A 19875-nucleotide genomic window follows, 5' to 3' on the forward strand; every position below is an offset into this window, starting at 1 on the left:
AAGCATCACCTTGCAGCAAGTGGAACAAACTAAGGCTCAAGGACCACAACAAACTATACATCCCAGGGCGCCATAGCATGGAAGTGAAGCCAAATTGCTATAAGTTTGGATTCTTTCGCCCTCCAAGCATCAAATTGCAGGAATGGGATTGGACTGGGGATCAAGGACCACAACAAACTACAAATCCCAGTGTTCCAATGACATAGAAGTATAGGGGATCAAGGACCACAACAAACTACAAATCCCAGTGTTCCATGGCATAGAAGTATAGGGGATCAAGGACTACAACAAACTACAAATCCCAATTTGTACAAATTCCATGGCATGAAAGTAAAGCCAAATTGCTATAAATCTGAATGCTTTGGCACTTCAAGTATCACCTTGCAGCAATGAGAATTAAGTGGGGATCAAGGACCACAATAAACTATAAATCCCAGGGCTCCATAGCATGGAAGTGAAGCTAGATTGCTATAAGTCTAGATGTGTTGGCACTCCAAGCATCAGCTTGCATGAATGGGGATCAGGGACCACGAAAACTACAAATCCCAAGGCTCCATAGCATGGAAGTGAAGCCAGATTGCTGTAAGTCTGAATGCTCTGGGACTCCAAGTATCAGCTTGCAGGGACAGGAATAAAGTGAGGATCAAGGACCACAACAAACTACAAATCCCAGGGTTCCATAGCATGGAAGTAAAGCCAAATTGCCGTAAGTCTGAATGCTTTGGCACTCCAAGCATCAGCTTGCAGGGATGGGAATAAAGTGGGGATCAAGGACTACAACAAACTACAAATCCCAGGTTTCCATAGCATGGAAGTGAAGTCAAATTGCTATAAGTCTAGATGTGTTGGCACTCCATGTATTAGCTTGCAGGATTTGGAATGAACTGGGGATCAAGGACGACAACAAATTACAAATCCCAGGTTTCCATAGCATGGAAGTGAAGCCAAATTGTTATAAGTCTGGGTCAAACTGCCATAAGTATGCATGTTTTGGCAGCAATGGGAATAAACTAAGGATCAAGGACCACAACAAACTACAAATCCCAGGTTTCCATAGCATGGAAGTGGGGTCAAGGTTCCATAGCATGGAGGTGGCCTCAAACTCCCATCATTCTGAATGAACTGAGTACAGATTGCTATGAGGCTCTGAGCTCCATTTGAAGCAATGGGAACAGCTGAGCACCAAGGAAGAGGGAGAGATCCTGGGACATTTCCAAATCTGCTGGGATAGTGGGGCTACAGAGGGTGAATGGGCCCCTGTTGTTTCCACCATCCCATTGGCCCCTTTGGTACCTTTTCCAGGAGGTAGTTGTGGATGTGTCCCCCGGTGGGGTCCCCCTTGAAGTCAAAGTCAATGTCCATGTACTTCCCAAAGCGGCTGGAGTTGTCGTTGCGATTGGTCTTGGCGTTGCCGAAGGCCTCCAGGACACAGTTGGACTTCAGCAGCACGTCCTTCACCCTGAAATGAAAAGGGACACCATGGGAAACATGAACAAAATTGTGTCATGAAATATGATGCGTGGTTTGAATTGAATTGTATCAAGATGTGTGGTTGGGCTCTATCTATATCTATCTATCTATATCTATCTATCTATCTACCTACCTACCTACCTACCTACCTATCTATCTATCTATCTAAAAATTCTCTGTGCATAATGAGTAACTTCAAAACAAAAGAACCAATGAATGAAATCACACCAAATTTGGCAACAAAACGTCTCACAACACAAGGAGTGACTGTCACACAAAACATCATGATTTTGTCATTTGGGCGTTGTAGTTGCTGGGATTTATAGTTCACCAACAATCAAAGAGCAATGTATTGTCGAAGGCTTTCATGGCCGGGATCACTGGGTTGTAGGTTTTTCCGGGCTATATGGCCATGTTCTGGGGGCAATTTTTTCTCCTGACGTTTCGCCTGCATCTATGGCAAGCATCCTCAGAGGTAGTGAGGTCTGTCGGAAGTAGGAAAAATGGGTTTATATATCTGTGGAATGACCCGGGTAATGTTTCAGCTGATCACCTTGATTTGCATTCAATGGCCTGGAAGCGCCTGGGGGGAATCTCTTGTTGAGAGTGAATTGATGTGCCTGATTGTTTACTCTCTGCTGTTTTGCTGTTGTAATTTTTGAGTTTTTTAATACTGGTAGCCAGATTTTGTTCATCTTCATGGTTTCCTCCTTTCTGTTGAAATTGTCCACATGCTTGTGGATTTCAGTGGCTTCTCTGTGTAGTCTGACATGGTGGTTGTTGGTGTGGTCCAGCACTTCTGTGTTCTCAAATAATATGCTGTGTCCAGGCTGGTTCATCAGGTGCTCTGCTATGGCTGATTTCTCTGGTTGGAGTAGTCTGCAGTGCCTTTCATGTTCCTTGATGCGTGTTTGGGCAAGGCTGCTGCGTTTGGTGGTCCCTGTGTAGACTTGTCCACAGCTGCATGGGATACAATGGTAGACTCCTGCAGAGGTGAGAGGATCCCTCTTGTCCTTTGCTGAACATAGCATTTGTTGGATTTTCTTGGTGGGTCTGTAAGTGGTTTGTATGTTGTGTTCCTCATCGGTTTCCCTATGCGGTCAGTGGTTCCCTTGATGTGTGGCAAGAACACTTTTCCTCTGGGTGGATCTTCATCTTTACTCTCGTGGCTTGTTCTTGGTCTTGCAGCTCTTCTGATGCCTGAGGTGGAGTCTCCATTGGCCTGGAGAGCCCAGTTGAGGTGGTTCAGTTCATCTTGGAGAAGGTGGGGTTCGCAGATTCTTTTTGCAATCAAAGAGCATTCTGAACTCCATCAACGATGGAACTGAACCAAACATGGCACACAGAACTCCCATGATCAACAGAAAGCACTTGGTGGGCATTGACCTTGAGTTTGGGAGTTGTAGTTCACCTACATCCAGAGAGCAATGTGGATGCAAACAATGATGGATCTGGACCAAACTTGGCACAAGCACTCAATATGCCCAAATATGAACAAAGATGGAGTTTGGGGGGAAATAGACCTTGACATTTGGGAGTTGTAGTCACTGGGATTCACAGTTCACCTACATTCAAAGGGCATTCTGAACCCCACCAAAGTGCTTTTCCAGCAGTCACCAGACAACCCCTCTCCAATGCCAGAAATACAGCTTAATGGTGTAATGTTAGAAAAACGTTGAGCATTTCTGCTCCCTTGGCAGCCACCTCTCCACAAAAGCCAACATTGACACTGAAATTCAACACTGCCTGAGCTCTGCGAGTGCAGCATTTTTCCAAATGAAGCAGAGAGTGTTTGAGGACCGGGACATCCGTAGGGAGACCAAGGGGCTTGTTTATAAAGCTATTGTCCTCCCAACCCTGCTATACGCCTGTGAAACGTGGACTGTCTACAGACGTCACATGCAACTCCTGGAACGATTCCATCAGCATTGTCTCCGGAAAATCCTGCAAATCTCTTGGGAAGACAGGCGGACAAATGTCAGCGTGATGGAAGAAGTAAAGACCACCAGCATTGAAGCGATGGTCCTCCGCCGTCAACTCTGCTGGACCGGCCATGTTGTCCGGATGCCCAACCACTGTCTCCCAAAGCAGTTGCTTTACTCTGAACACAAGAACAGAAAACGGAATGTTGGAGGACAGGAAAAGAGATTGAAAGATGGGCTCAAACCCAACCTTAAAAACTCTGGCATAGACACTGAGAACAGGGAAGCCCTGGCCCTTGAGCGCTCCAGTTGGAGGTCAGCTGTGACCAGCAGTGCTGTAGAATTTGAAGAGGCACCAATGGAGGGCGAAAGAGAGAAACATGCCAAGAGGAAGGGATGCCAAGCCAACCCCAACCGGGACCATCTTCCATCTGGAAACTGATGCCCTCACTGTGGGAGAAGATGTAGATAAAGAATAGGGCTCCACAGTAACCTATGGACCCACCGACAGAACACCGATCTTGGAGGTCCATCATCCTTGGACTACGAGGGATCGTCTAACTAACATCATGCTGATGTTCATGTTGATAGGACTGTTCTTGATGGGAATGGGGATGATGTTCCGGTTGGCATTGGGGAAGAGGGGTTGCTTGGACATGAGCTGTCTCAGGAAGATTCACAAGGCCACATTCCTGGGAAAGGCCTCCCACCGCTTTTCTCAGAGCAACTGCATAGAAATTATGCTGAGATTGATTTGCCAGGTGCGGGAGTTTCCTTAATTCTGCCCCCAGAGTGAGGTCCGTCCCACTTACCTCTCGACCTCTGCCCTCTGGGTGGGGTTTGTGATGGCGGCAATGTATTGCATGATGTACTTGCTGGCTTCAGTCTTCCCGGCGCCGCTTTCTCCTAAAATGCAGGTTCAAAGAGAGAGTGAGAAGGAAAACTTCTGACCCAGCCTGATGCTATAATTTCCAATTTGGATCTACTGCCCCAAATTCCAAAAACCCCTTCAGTCTGTGTCTTGACAAACCCATCCAGAGGCATCAAGTTGCAGGAAAAGAGATTCCACTTAAACATTTTGAATAACTTTCCAACAGAACTATTTAGGAGTTGGAATTCAGCTAAATCTCTTTTTATGGAGGGTTTTAAGCAGGGACTAGATAGCCATCTGTCAGGAGGGCTTAGATTGTGCCTTCCTGTCTGGTGGAAAGAAAGGGGTTGGACTGGATGGCCTTTGGGGGACCCTTCCAATTTTATAGTCTCATTTCTATCTATGAACCATCTGTGAAGTTGGATGGCTATCTGACAGGAGAGATTAGATTGTGCCTTTCTGCCTCGTGGAAAGGGGTTTGGACTGGATGACCTTTGGGGGTCCCTTCAAATTCTATAGTCCTATTTATTTCCATGAGGTTGAAGTCCTACTTCTCCCCATGAACCATCTATCTACGTCTTTGAGGTTGGATGGCCCTCTGTCGGGAGGGATTAGATTGTGCCTTCCTGCCTCGTGGAAAGGGGTTGGACTGGATGACCTTTGGGGGTCCCTTCAAATTCTATAGTCCTATTTATCTCCATGAGGTTGATACTTCTCTCCATGAAACATCTATCTACATGAGGTCAAAGTCCTACTTCACTCCATGAACCATCTATCTATGTCTTTGAGGTTCGATGGCTCTCTGTCGGGAGGGATTAGATTGTGCCTTTCTGCCTGGTGGATAGAAAGGGGTTGGACTGGATGACCTTTAGGGGTCTCTTCAAATTCTATAGTCCTATTTATCTCCATGAGGTTGAAGTCCTACTTCTCTCCATGAACCATCTATCTATGTCTTTGAGGTTGGATGGCCCTCTGTCGGGAGGGATTAGATTGTGCCTTCCTGCCTCGTGGAAAGGGGTTTGGACTGGATGGCCTTTGGGTTTATCTTCAAATTCTATACTCCTATTTACCTCCATGAGGTTGAAGTCCTACTTCTCTCCATGAACCATCTATCTATGTCTTTGAGGTTGGATGGCCCTGTCGGGAGGGGTTAGATTGTGCCTTCCTGCCTAGTGGAAAGGGGTTGGACTGGAAAGCGTTTGGGGATCCCTTGCAATGATTCTACTACCTCTATCACCCAAGTGATGCCAATGACCTGGGATGCTTCCCACCTGAGATGACGATGCAGGTGTCCTTGGCCCTCCGCTTCATAGCCTTGTAGGCGGCGTCGGCCACTGCGTACAGGTGAGGTGGCCTCTCGTATTGCTCCCTTCCCCGGTAGTGTTCGATGGCCTCCTTCCCATAGAGTTCCATGGCTTTGTAGGGGTTCACCGAGACCACCACCTCCCCGATGTACGTGTAGATGCGCCCCTTCTCAAACCTTGCAAGGAGGAAACCAAAGGGGAGCAAATGAGGGTGGACGTCTCACCTTGCAAGACCTCACCTGTCGCAGGCGAGTCCACCTGGATGCAGAAACAACAGTCTAAAGCAGGCATGGGCCAACTTGGGCCCTCCAGGTGTTTTGGACTTCAACTCCCACAATTCCTAACAGCCTACCTCACCTTGCAAGACCTCACCTGTCGCAGGTGAGTCCACCTGGATGCAGAAACAGAAGTCTCTGGCAGGCCTGGGCCAACTTGGGCCCTCCAGGTGTTTTGGACTTCGACTCCCACAATTCCTAACAGCCTACCTCACCTTGCAAGACCTCACCTGTCACAGGTGAGTCCACCTGGATGCAGAAACAGAAGTCTCTGGCAGGCCTGGGCCAACTTGAGCCCTCCAGGTGTTTTGGACTTTGACTCAAACAATTCCTAACAGCCTACTTCACCTTGCAAGACCTCACCTGTCACACCTGGATGCAGAAACAAAAGTCTCTGGCAGGCCTGGGCCAACTTGGGCCCTCCAGGTGTTTGGACTTCGACTCCCACAATTCCTAACAGCCTACCTCACCTTGCAAGACCTCACCTGTCGCAGATGAGTCCACCTGGATGCAGAAACAGAAGTCTCTGGCAGGCCTGGGCCAACTTGGGCCCTCCAGGTGTTTTGGACTTTGACTCACAATTCCTAACAGCCTACCTCACCTTGCAAGACCTCACCTGTCACAGGTGAGTCCACCTGGATGCAGAAACAGAAGTCTCTGGCAGGTCTGGGCCAACTTGGGCCCTCCAGGTGTTTTGGACTTCGACTCACAATTCCTAACAGCCTACCTCACCTTGCAAGACCTCACCTGTCGCAGGTGAGCCCACCTGGATGCAGAAACAGAAGTCTCTGGCAGGCCTGGGCCAACTTGGGCCCTCCAGGTGTTTTGGACTTTGACTCACAATTCCTAACAGCCTACCTCACCTTGCAAGACCTCACCTGTTACACCTGGATGCAGAAACAAAAGTCTCTGGCAGGCCTGGGCCAACTTGGGCCCTCCAGGTGTTTTGGACTTTGACTCAAACAATTCCTAACAGCCTACCTCACCTTGCAAGACCTCACCTGTCACAGGTGAGTCCACCTGGATGCAGAAACAGAAGTCTCTGGCAGGCCTGGGCCAACTTGAGCCCTCCAGGTGTTTTGGACTTTGACTCAAAAAATTCCTAACAGCCTACCTCACCTTGCAAGACCTCACCTGTCACACCTGGATGCAGAAACAGAAGTCTCTGGCAGGCCTGGGCCAACTTGGGCCCTCCAGGTGTTTGGACTTCGACTCCCACAATTCCTAACAGCCTACCTCACCTTGCAAGACCTCACCTGTCGAAGATGAGTCCACCTGGATGCAGAAATAGAAGTCTCTGGCAGGCCTGGGTCAACTTGGGCCCTCCAGGTGTTTTGGACTTCGACTCCCACAATTCCTAACAGCCTACCTCACCTTGCAAGACCTCACCTGTCGCAGGTGAGTCCACCTGGATGCAGAAACAGAAGTCTCTGGCAGGCCTGGGCCAACTTGGGCCTTCCAGGTGTTTTGGACTTCGACTCACAATTCCTAACAGCCTACCTCACCTTGCAAGACCTCACCTGGAAACTAGGCAAAAAAGCTGGGGCTAACAGCAGGAGCTCACCACGCTACCTGAATTCAAACCGCCGATATTTTGGTCAGCAAGTTTGGCAGCTCAGCGGTTTAACGTGCTGAGCCACCAGGGGCTCCATATAAATAACTATAACTATAACTATAACTATAACTATAACTATAACTATAACTATAACTATAACTATAACTATAACTATAAATATAAATGTAATGTTTGTGTGTGGGATTAACATAGCTCAAAAGCCACTGGACAAACTGACACCAAATTTGGACACAAGACACCTAACAACCCAATGTATGTCCTTCACTCAAAAAAAATATGATTTTGTCATTTGGGAGTTGTAGTTGCTGGGATTTATAGTTCAACTATAATCAAAGAGCATTCTGAACCCCATTAACAATGGAATTGAACCAAACTTGGGACACAGTTCTCCCATGACCAACGGAAAATACTGGAAGGGTTTGATGGGTAGTGTCCTTTGGTTTTGGAGTTGTAGTTCACCTACATCCAGAGATCACTGTGAACTCAAACTATGATGGATCTGGACCAAACTCTACGCGAATACTCAATATGTTCAAATGTGAACACTGGTGGAGTTTAGGGAAAATAGAATCTTGACAATTGGGGGATGTAGTTGCTGGGATTTATAGTTCACCTACAATCAAAGAGCATTCTGAACCCCACCAAGGATGGAATTGAACCAAACTTGGCACGCAGAACTCCCATGACCAACAGAAAATATTGGGATGGTTTGGTGGGCATTGACCATGAGTTTGGGAGTTGTAGTTCACCTACATTCAGAGATCACTGTGGACTCAAACTGTGATGGATCTGGACCAAACTCTACACGAATACTCAATATGCCCAGATGTGAACACTGGTGGAGTTTGGGGAAAATAGAATCTTGACATTTGGGAGTTGTAGTTGCTGGGATTTATAGTTCACCTACAATCACAGAGCATTCTGAACACCACAATGATAGAATTGGGCCAAACCTCCCACACAGAACCCCCATGTGGGCCACAGCAATGCGTGGCAGGGGACGGCTAGTATATATGTATGTATGTGTATGTATGTATGTGTGTGTGTGTGTTTGTGTGTGTGTGTGTGTGTGTGTGTATATATATATATATATATATATATTCTCAATAATAAAAAGTGAGGTTTTTTTTGTCGTGTCAGGAGCGACTTGAGAAACTGCAAGTCGCTTCTGGTGTGAGAGAATTGGTGAGAGAATAATAAAAAGTGAGTGATAAAAGATTGTTTTGACCACATCAAGACAATTGGGAGGCATTTGACTGGGTCAAATTCCTCATCAAGGAACTATAAGGTCAACTGAATACCTCACAACCTCTGAAGATGCCCACCATAGATGCAGGCAAAACGTCAGGAGAGAATGCTTCTGCAACATGCCCATACAGCCTGAAAAACTCACAACAACCCAATACTACAGTGTTTCTCAACTTGGGGGTCGGGACCCCTGAGGGGGTCGCAAGGGGGTGTCAGAGGGATCACCAAAGACCATCAGAAAACACAGTATTTTCTGATGGTCATGGGGATTCCATGTGGGAAGTTTGAGCCAATTCTATCGTTGGTGGAGTTCAGAATGTTCTTTGATTGTAATGAACTATAAATCCCAGCAACTACAACTCCCAAATGTTAAGATCTATTTTCCCCAGACTCCACCAGTGTTCAAATTTGGGCATATTGAGTATTTGTGCCAAGTTTGGTCCAGATCCACCGTTGCATGAGTCCACGGTGCTCTCTGGATATAGGTGAACTACAACTCCCAAACTCAAGGTCAATGCCCATCAAACCCTTCCAGTGTTTTCCGTTGGTCATGGGAGCCAAGTTTGGTTCAAATCCATCGCTGGTGGAGTTCAGAATGCTCTTTGATTATAAGTGAACGATAAATCCCAGCAACTACAACTCCCAAATTACAAAATCAGTCCTCCCTCAACCCCACTACCATTCACATATGGGTGTATTGGGTATTTGTGCCCAGTTTGGTCCAGTGAATGAAAATACATGCTGCATATGTGATATTTACATTATGATTTCTAACAGTAGTAAAATGACTGTAGCATTATGAAGTAGCAACGGAAACAATGTTATGGTTGGGGGTCACCACAACATGAGGGACTGGATTAAGGGGTCACGGGATTAGGAAGGTTGAGAACCACTGCAATACTACTACTAATTTGGTAGAAAGAGTCCCTATTAATCCTCTGCCGTCCAGTTTTCCCAGCTGCTTTTCAAATAGAGTCCTCGTGGACAACAAGTTAAACATGAGCCAGGAATGTGATGTGGCGGCAAAAAAAGCCAATGGGATTTTGGCCTCAGGCATCAATAGGAGCATAGTGTCTAGGTCCAGGGAAGTAATGCTCCCCATGCTCTATTCCGCTTTGGTTAGACCACACCTGGAATATTGTGTCCAATTCTGGGCACCACAATTCAAGAGAGATATTGACTCTAAGCTGGAATGTGTCCAGAGGAGGGCGACTAAAATGATCAAGGGTCTGGAGAACAAGCCCTATGAGGAGCGGCTTAAAGAGCTGTGCATGTTTAGCCTGAAGAAGAGAAGGCTGAGAGGAGACATGATAGCCATGTATAAATATGTGAGAGGAAGCCACAGGGAGGAGGAGGGAGCAAGCTTGTTTTCTGCTTCCCTGGAGACTAGGACGCAATGGAACAATGGCTTCAAACTACAAGAGAGGAGATTCCATCTGAACATTAGGAAGAACTTCCTGACTGTGAGAGCCGTTCAGCAGTGGAACTCTCTGCCCCGGAGTGTGGTGGAGGCTCCTTCTTTGGAAGCTTTTAAACAGAGCCTGGATGGCCATTTGTCAGGGGTGATTTGAATGCAATATTCCTGCTTCTTGGCAGGGGGTTGGACTGGATGACCCATGAGGTCTCTTCCAACTCTTTGATTCTATGATTCTAAGGTTGAGAACCACTGAACTATAAGGTCAACTGAACACTTCACAATCTCTGAAGATGCCTGCCATAGATGCAGGCAAAACGTCAGGAGAGAATGCTCCTGCAACATGCCCATACAGCTCGAAAAACTCACAACAACCCAACAATACTACTACTTTGGTAGAAAGAGTCCCTGTTAATCCTCTGCCGTCCAATTTTCCCAGCTGCTTTTCAAATGTCCCGGTTTCCCTCTCTCCCTCCCCCTTTGTCCCCAACTTGCTTCAATAGATGCCAAAGCCGGAATCTTGGTTTTCCCTTTGGTAAATTGCATGGTTGCACCCCAATCATGCCTTGTGTCCCTTTTTGGCCTTGCAATCTGGTTTCCCTTTGCAAAACGGGCAACCCTCCCTCCGTTGACCTGAGCTTGAGGTTGTCCAAGAAGTCCTCCATGGTGACTTGGTCCAGGAGCACAAAGTCCGCCTTGCCGAACTCCCAGCTCTCCTGCTCCGCCATGGTGTTGGTGTTTGTTCTTCTTCGGAGAGAGGCCCCAAAAGAGCGCCGAAGGTCCTCTGGGGAGGCAATGCTGCGCCCCACCAGAGACGCAACCCAAATGACTCAACCGCCTTCCTGCTCGGAGGCTGAGAGGGTGGGGACCTGTGGTTTGCAGAGAGGCGCCGGGTTCCGGTCCTTCCTCATGAAATGTCATTGCAACCCTGCAAGCCGGCAGTGCCTCTCTTGCACGTGGGGTGTGTTGACACTGGGAATTAGGGCCGTAAATTATGGGATTGGGAAGTGAACTGGGAACTGGTTAACCTCAATAATGTTTTCCTCCAATGGCTCTTCATCCTGGGGGAAAGTGACTCTGAAGCTTGCAATTTTGGTCAATCACAAGCTGAGCGTGAGCCAAAAGTGTGATGCACCAGCTCAAAAAGCTAATGCCATACTAGGCTGAATTTTGCATCTAATTCACCTGGTAAATTATGGGATTGTGAAGTGGACTGGGAACCGGTTGAGACAGCGTTTCTCCACCTGGGGGGGGGGTCGCGAGGGGATGTGAGGGGGTCACCAAAGACCATCAGAAAACACAGTATTTTCTGTTGGTCATGGGGTTGTGTGTGGGACGCTTGGCCCAATACTATCGTTGGTGGAGTTCAGAATGCTCTTTGATTGTAGGTGAACCATAAATCCCAGCAACTACAACTCCCAAATGTCAAGGTCTATTTCCCCCCCAAACTCCACCAGTGTTCACATTTGGGCATATTTAGTATTGTTTGAGTCCACAGTGCTCCCTGGATGTAGGTGAACTACAACTCCCAAACTCAAGGTCAATGCCCACCAAACCCTTCTAGTGTTTTCTGTTGGTCACGAGAGATCTGTGTGCCAAGTTTGCTTCAATTCCATTGTCAGTGGAGTTCAGAGTGGTCTTTGATTGTAGGTGAACTATAAATCCCAGCAACTACAACTTCCAAATGTCAAGGTCTACATTCCCCAAACTCCACCAGTCTTCACATTTGGGCATATTGAGTATTTGCCAAGTTTGGTCCATTTCCATCATTGTTTGAGTCCCCAGTGCTCCTTGGATGTAGGTGAACTACAACTCCCAAACTCAAGGTCAATGTCCACCAAACCCTTCCAGGATTTTCTATTGGTTGTGGGAGTTCTGTGTGCCAAGTTTAGTTCAATTCCCTTGTTGGTGGAGTTCAGAGTGGTCTTTGATTGTAGGTGAGCTACAAATCCCAGCAACTACAACTCCCAAATGTCAAGGTCTATTTTCCCCAAACTCCACCAGTGTTCACATTTGGGCATATTGAGTATTTGCCAAGTTTGGTCCATTTCCATCATTGTTTGAGTCCTCAGTGCTCCCTGGATGTAGGTGAACTACAACTCCCAAACTCAAGGTCAATGCCCACCAAACCCTTCTACTCTTTTCTGTTGGTCACGAGAATTCTGAGGGGCACCATTGTTACTGTCATGCAATAAGTCTTTGTGGAGTGCTTTGGTCAATGGGGAATTCATCTCAGGAATAAGGAAGGAATTTCCCAAGAGTTTGTCATGCTGGGGTCACGAAAAGGTGGCATTCCATGTTTTATACACACATATATAGGGTTCATAAGACATAAATTGGGGGAAGGGGGGGGGGAGAAATTCATATCAACCCACCCCACCCACCAGAGGCCATAAAGAGTCCAAAGCCATTAAATCATAAAATCCTAAAATCATAAAAGGGAGTCCATGGGGTTTAAAGAAGGAAAGGTTCCAAAAAACGTGTCCAAAAGTCCTCAAAAGTTGATTAAAGTTCTGGATAAGCCGCAGAATCCATGGGGACAAGTTGGGGAAAAGGTGCCCTGGAGTCTTTATGGAGATGACTGCCAGCGCTGGAGGTCAGGAACCACATCGGGAGCAAAGAAACTACAGATCCCACCACATCAGTGATCTCGACAGCCCGCTGGTCTTCAGGGGGTCCCAAGGCGTGACCGAGAAAGGTTCCCCAGATCAACAGGCTCCATGGGCATCAGCGAGATGGTGGTAACGACGTGGTGGCATCGGGAAGCCAGCTGGGCTCCATGTTGAGTTTTTGAGGGCGAAGAAGGTTATTCCCGGGGTGGAGAGGTTAGCAGAGCAAAAGCGAGATAGCCTTTAGTCTTAGAACAGTGTTTCTCAACCTGGGGGTCGGGACCCCTGAGGGGGTCGCGAGGGGGTGTCAGAGGGGTCACCAAAGACCATAAGAAAACACAGTATTTTTTGCTGGTCATGGGGATTCCATGTGGGAAGTTTGAGCCAATTCTATCATTGGTGGAGTTCAGAATGTTCTTTGATTGTAATGAACTATAAATCCCAGCAACTACAACTCCCAAATGTCAAGATCTATTTTCCCCAGACTCCACCAGTGTTCAAATTTGGGCATATTGAGTATTTGTGCCAAGTTTGGTCCAGATCCACCGTTGCATGAATCCACGGTGCTCTCTGGATATAGGTGAACTACAACTCCCAAAAAGGTCAATGCCCATCAAATCCTTCCAGTGTTTTCTGTTGGTCGTGGGAGCCAAGTTTGGTTCAAATCCATTGCTGGTGGAGTTCAGAATGCTCTTTGATTATAAGTGAACTATAAATCCCAGCAACTACAACTCCCAAATTACAAAATCAGTCCTCCCCCAACCCCACTAGCATTCACATTTGGGTGTATTGCAGTGGTTCTCAACATTCGTAATGCTGCGACCCCTCATGTTGTGGTGACCCCCAACCATAACCCTAACATTATGAATTGCCATGTAAATAATAATTTGCAGGATGTATTTTCATTCACTGGAGCAAATTTGGCACAAATACCCAGTATGCCCAAATTTGAATACTGGTGGGGTTGTCGAGGGGATTGATTTTGTCATTTGGGAGTTGTAGTTGCTGGGATTTATAGTTAACCTGCAAACAAAGAGCATTCTAAACCCCATCAACAATGGAATTGAACCAAAGTTGGCACAGAGGACTCCCATGATCAACAGAAAATACTGGGTTTGGTGGGCGTTGACCTTGAGTTTGGGAGTTGTAGTTCGCCTACATCCAGAGAGCACTGTGGGCTCAAACAATGATGGATCTGGACCAAACTTGGTACGTATACTCAGTATGCCCAAATGTGAACACTGATGGGATTTGGGGAACACAGACTTTGACATTTGGGAGTTGTAGATACTGGGATTTATAGTTCACCTACAATCAAGGAGCGTTCTGAACCCCACCAATGACAGAATTGGGCCAAACTTCCCATGACCAATAGAAAATATTGTGTTTTCTGATGGTCTTTGGTGACCCCTCTGACACCTCTTCGCGACCCCCTCAGGGGTCCCGACCCCCAGGTTGAGAAACACTGGTGTATTGGGTATTTGTGCCCAGTTTGGTCCAGTGAATGAAAATACATCCTGCATATCAGATATTTACATTATGATTTATAACAGTAGTAAAATGACTGTTATGAAGTAGCAACGAAAACAATGTTATGGTTGGGGGTCACCACAACATGAGGGACTGGATTAAGGGGTCACGGGATTAGGAAGGTTGAGAACCACTGTCTTAGAATTTGCCCAGGAAAAGAATGGCACCAATTTTTGGACGATCCGTTGACCCGTGGATACGGGGACCCGATGGGTTTCCGTATCCACGGTTCAACGGAACGCAGTTTCGACCTCCCTGGGATGCTGGAATCAAATCCCGAGTGGACCAGCAACCATCTGCAGCCCAGGAGAGAGAAAGTTCATGCAGAGAATGGTTTGGAGGAAGTAAAGGACACAAAGTAACACTACAGAGAGGAAAAAGTTACAATTAATTGATACTTTATTGGGGGGTTTTGTTACAATGTTAGGAAGGGGAAGGAAGTAAAGCAGGAGAGTCCTTGGCTGAAGATGCTGCTGTGGCCACATTCCCTTGGATGCTGGCCCAAGCTGGCAATGGAGAACTGCGGAACTCCCTGCTGCAGGTCAGATCCGCTTCAAGGCAGGGGCCCCTGGCTGGCTCACCATTGATCCCCCTGGACAGATGGCCATCCAAGGCATCACTCAACCCAACTGACAAATCTCAAGCACTGAACCCAGTGTGGTCTTGCACAGCCTTTGAGATTTCCAGCGTCATCACGCGGGACTTCTGCATTTCATGTTTCCCCACCAACCTGGTCTGTCGTTCCGAGGTCGGTTCCGCATTCATGTGACATTTGCGTGTCGGCTTTCCTTCCCGAAAATGAGTAACACACCTCTAATGTGGGCAAAAGGGGCCTTCCTCTCTTAAGGCACCCAAAAGTGACGTTCAAGTGAGTCAGATGGGGAGAGTGTGGGTGAGCTCCCGTCTGTCAGCTCCAGCTCCCCATGCGGGGACATGAGAGAAGCGTCCCACAAGGATGGGAAAACATCAAAACATCCTTGCAGACAGCCATTTTCTCACACTAGAAGCGACTTGCAGTTTCTCAGGGGAGAGCACGGATGAGCTCCTGTCTGTCAGCTGCAGCTCCCCATGCGGGGACATGAGAGAAGTCTCTCACAAGGATGGGAAAACATCAAAATATCTGGGCGTTCCCTGGGCAATGTCCTTGCAGATGACCAATTCTCTCACACCAGAAGCGACATGCAGTTTCTCAGGGGAGGGTGTGGGTGAGCTCCCCGTCTGTCAGCTCCAGCTCCCCATGCGGGGAAATGAGAGAAGCCTTCCACAAGGATGGGAAAATACCAAAACATCCTTGCAGACGGCCATTCCCTCACACTAGAAGCGACTTGCAGTTTCTCAGGAGAGAGCGCAGGTGAGCTCCTGTCTGTCAGCTCCAGCTCCCCATGTGGGGACGTGAGAGAAGCCTCCCACAAGGATGGGAAAACATCAAAACATCCTTGCAGACAGCCATTCTCTCACACCAGAAGCGACTTGCAGTTTTTCAGGGGAGAGGGCTGGTGAGCTGCCCTCTGTCAGCTCCAGCTCCCCATGCAGGGACATGAGAGAAGCCTCCCACAAGGATGGGAAAACATCAAAACATTCTTGCAGACAGCCATTCTCTGACACCAGAAGCGACTTGCAGTTTTTCAGGGGAGAGCGTGGGTGAGCTCCCGTCTGTCAACTCCAGGTCCTCATGTGGGGACATGAGAGAAGCCTCCCACAAGGATGGGAAAATATCAAAACATCCTTGCAGATGGCCATTCTCTGACACCAGAAGCGACTTGCAGTTTTTCAGGGGAGAGCGTGGGTGAGCTCCCGTCTGTCAACTCCAGGTCCCCTTATGGGGACATGAGAGAAGCCTCCCATAAGGATGGGAAAATATCAAAACATCCTTGCAGATGGCCATTCTCTGACACCAGAAGCGACTTGCAGTTTCTCAGGGGAGAGCGCAGGTGAGCTCCCGTCTGTCAGCTCCAGCTCCCCATGAAGGGACATGAGAGAAGCCTCCCACAAGGATGGGGAAACATCAAATCATCTGGGCATTCCCTGGGCAACGTCTTTGCAGATGGCCAATTCTCTTACACCAGAAGCGACTTGCAGTTTCTCAAGTTGCTCCTGACATGAAAATAATAATATTATATGATAATATCATAATATAATAATTATAATATATAATTATACTAAGGTAATAACAGCAATACATTTTATTGGTCACCTGCATCTTCTCATATCTCACATCTCAAGGCGGGGTATCGCATAGTTAAAATGCATTAGATTCAACACAATATCATTCGGGGAGAGCTAGGGTGAGCTCCCGTCTGTCAGCTCCAGCTCCCCATGCGGGGACATGAGAAAAGTCTCCCAAAAGGATGGTAATAGGAATAGGAAATAGGAATATAGAGTTGGAAGGGACCCCCAAAGGTCATCCAATCCAACCCCCTTTCCACCAGGCACGAAGGCACAATTTAATCCTTCCCGACAGAGGGCCATCCAACCTCAAAGACATAGATAGACGGTTCATGGAGAGAAGTAGGACTACAACCTCATGGAGATTAATAGGACTATAGAATTTGAAGTGGCCCCTAAAGGTCATCCAGTCCAACTCCCTTCTGCTAGGCAGGAAGACACTATCCAAGCCCTCCTGACAGATAACCATCCAGCTTCTGCTTTAAAACCCATAGAAGGGGTTTTTAAGTTTTTCAAGCTCCCAGCAAATCTATATTTAAGTTGATTTGGAAGGGGACTCCAAAGGTCATCCAGTCCGACGCCCTGCTGCCAGGCAGGGAGACACCATCCAAGCCCTCTCAACAGATGGCCATCCAGTCTCTGATTAAAGATCTCCAGAGAAGGATTCTTGGAAGAGAAATCCAAGAGCCATCCAGTTGAACCCAATATCCTGGGAGTTGTAGTTCAAGTGGTGTCAAACTGCATTCATTCTTCAGTGTGGACGCACCCAGGGTTCACTTTTAGTTTTGCTCACACTGCAGACTTTTCATCCCTGCCCTGCTCCTTGTGGGTCAAACTTTGAGAAATAAGTTTGGACTGCAACTCCCATCGTCCTGGTGTGGCAATGCAAAGGTGAGTAAACAGGAACTGGTTTAGCTCCCAGGTCACTGGTTTTGAAATGGCTTGCCACCCTTCTCATCTTGCTTCTTGCATCTCTGGGTGAAACCTTCTGCGGCGAATGGTGTCATTTCCTCTTCCGAGACAGGAAAGAGGAGCAACGCTGAGTGTGACTTTGTGCCTTCGAGTGGGTTGAGAGCAAGCCTATAAATCCCACAGGGTTATATTTAGTCAAGGAACATCCAGAGGCAGCTTGAATTTGAGAATACAGCGCCTGATATGGCTTGGTGATCTCCCACCCAAACACCATCCAGGGCCAGCCCTGCTTAGCTTCCAAGATCAGGAAGAACCTGGTGCCCTTTAGGGTTGGCAAGAAAAACCTTGGAAAACTAGACATCCGTAGAGTTGGATGGGACCTCCAAGGGTTATCTAGTCCAACCCCATCCTGCCAGGCAGGAAGACACATTTGAAGCTCTCCCAATAGATGGCCATTCAGCCCGAATCTTAGAATCATAGAAACTGAAGGGACTCGAAGGGTTGTCTAGTCCAACCCCATCCTGCCAGGCAGGAAGACACATTTGAAGCTCTCCCAATAGATGGCCATTCAGCCCGAATCTTAGAATCATAGAAACTGAAGGGACTCCAAGACTTGTCTAGTCCAACCCCATCCTGCCAGGCAGGAAGACACATTTGAAACTCTCCCAACAGATGGCCATTCAGCCCGAATCTTAGAATCATAGAAACTGAAGGGACTCCAAGGCTTGTCTAGTCCAACCCCATTCGGCCATCCAACCTCTCCCAAGAGATGGCCATCCCTGGCTCTCCTGAAAGATGGCCCTCCTCCAAGGCAGTCTATTCCCCTGCCAATCAGCTCCAACACCAAAGAGGTTCTTTTCCCAATGTTTAGCTGGAATCTCTTGTAATTTTGGTTTCTCCCCTCCTGCCACCCCCAATGCAGCCCAGATGCCTTCACAGGGTCCTTTCTGAGATTTCTGCAGACACATCCTGCTCAGAAAGCGTCACGAGAGGATGCCTTCTGCCTCTCGATCAAAAGTGTGGGCTTGCCAGATGGAAGAACCGAACTTCCCCTTCCGAAAGCCCTGGGCTGCCCAGATTGAGTCAGCGGAAAGGACCCAGGAAGACACCCATTTATGCCCGTGACGCACGAAGGGGTCTATGATACTGCGAACCACCGCCTCCTCCTGAGAAAAATGTACAATATCACAAAGGACGACCACCTCACCTGCCTCATAGGAAACCTGCTACAAAACAGGAGCTTTTTTGTTGAGTTCAGGGCCAGAGAAGCAGATGGCAGAAACAGAAGAACGGCCTGCCTCAGGGGAGCGTGCTTGCTCCATCCATGTTCAACATCTACACAAATGACCAGCCACTGCCAGAAGGGACAGACAGTTTCATCTATGCTGATGATCGTGCCATCACCGCTCAAGCAGGAAGAACAGAAGCTTTCCGAAGGTACTCTCACTGCCTATTACAGGGAAAACCAGCTGATCCCCAACCCATCTAAAACATAGACATGTGCCTTTCATCTCAAGAACAGAGAAGCATCCTGAGCTCTGAGGATCACCTGGGAAGGAATCCCACTGGAGCATTGCAGCGCACCCAAATACCTGGGAGGAGTCACTCTGGACTGTGCTCTTACCTACAAGAAGCACTGCCTGAACATCAAGCAAAAAGTGGGCGCTAGAAACAATATCATACGAAAACTGACTGGCACAACCTGGGGATCACAACCGGACACAGTGAAGACATCTGCCCTTGCGCTGTGCTACTCTGCTGCTGAGTATGCATGCCCAGTGTGGAACACATCTCACCACACTAAAACAGTGGATGTGGCTCTTAATGAGACATACCGCATTATCACGGGGTGTCTGTGCCCCACGCCACTGGAGAAATTACACTGCTTAGCCAGCATTGCACCACCTGACATCCGCCGGGAAGTAGCAGCCAATAGTGAAAGGACCAAGGCAGAGACATCTCCAGCTCATCCCGTTTGGGTATCAGCCAGCACATCAATGACTTAAATCTAGACATAGTTTTCTAAGATCTACAGAGACACTTGCTGGAAAACCTCAGCAAGCAAGAGTCCAAAAGTGGCAGGCTCAAACCCAGAACCTCAACCAATGGCTGATACCAAATGAGAGACTCCCCCCTGGGCACACAGAGGACTGGGCGACTTGAAAGACACTGAACAGACTGCATTCTGGCACCACGAGATGCAGAGCCAACCTTCAGAAATGGGGCCACAAAGTGGAAGAGCAAACCACAGACCACCTGCTGCAATGCACCCTGAGCCCTGCCACATGCACAATGGAGGACCTTCTTGTGGCAACACCAGAGGCACTCCAAGTGGCCAGATACTGGGCAAAGGACATCTGATCAACTACCAAACTCTCAAATGTTGTATTATGTCTGTTTGCTTCGTTCTGTTAGAAATGTAATATAATTGACTGGTTGCCCTGACACGAGAAATAAATAAACGAAGGGGCACAAAGGCATTCTGGCTGCATCCTCCTCCTTGGATCAGAAACCTAGAGTTGCAAGAGACCCCCAGAGATGGCCATCCAGGAAGACACGGTCAGAGCCCTCCCCACAG

General features: G+C 47.8%; 1 protein-coding gene across 1 annotated transcript in view; it reads right to left on the reverse strand.

The window, feature by feature from the left end:
* The window catches only part of MYO1G (myosin IG), a 55672-nt gene extending 44786 nt beyond the window's left edge, over positions 1-10886 (reverse strand). The window contains exons 1-4 of the mRNA XM_067470428.1: positions 10714-10886; positions 5535-5743; positions 4205-4298; positions 1294-1459 (exon numbers count right to left, since the gene is read on the reverse strand). Of these exons, the coding sequence (XP_067326529.1) occupies positions 1294-1459; positions 4205-4298; positions 5535-5743; positions 10714-10808 (564 nt within the window). The 5' untranslated portion in view covers positions 10809-10886. The remainder of the gene's footprint in view (positions 1-1293; positions 1460-4204; positions 4299-5534; positions 5744-10713) is intronic.
* Positions 10887-19875: the final 8989 nt, after the last annotated feature.

The sequence above is a fragment of the Anolis sagrei genome, chromosome 6 (assembly GCF_037176765.1).
Source record: "Anolis sagrei isolate rAnoSag1 chromosome 6, rAnoSag1.mat, whole genome shotgun sequence".
NCBI lineage: Eukaryota > Metazoa > Chordata > Lepidosauria > Squamata > Dactyloidae > Anolis > Anolis sagrei.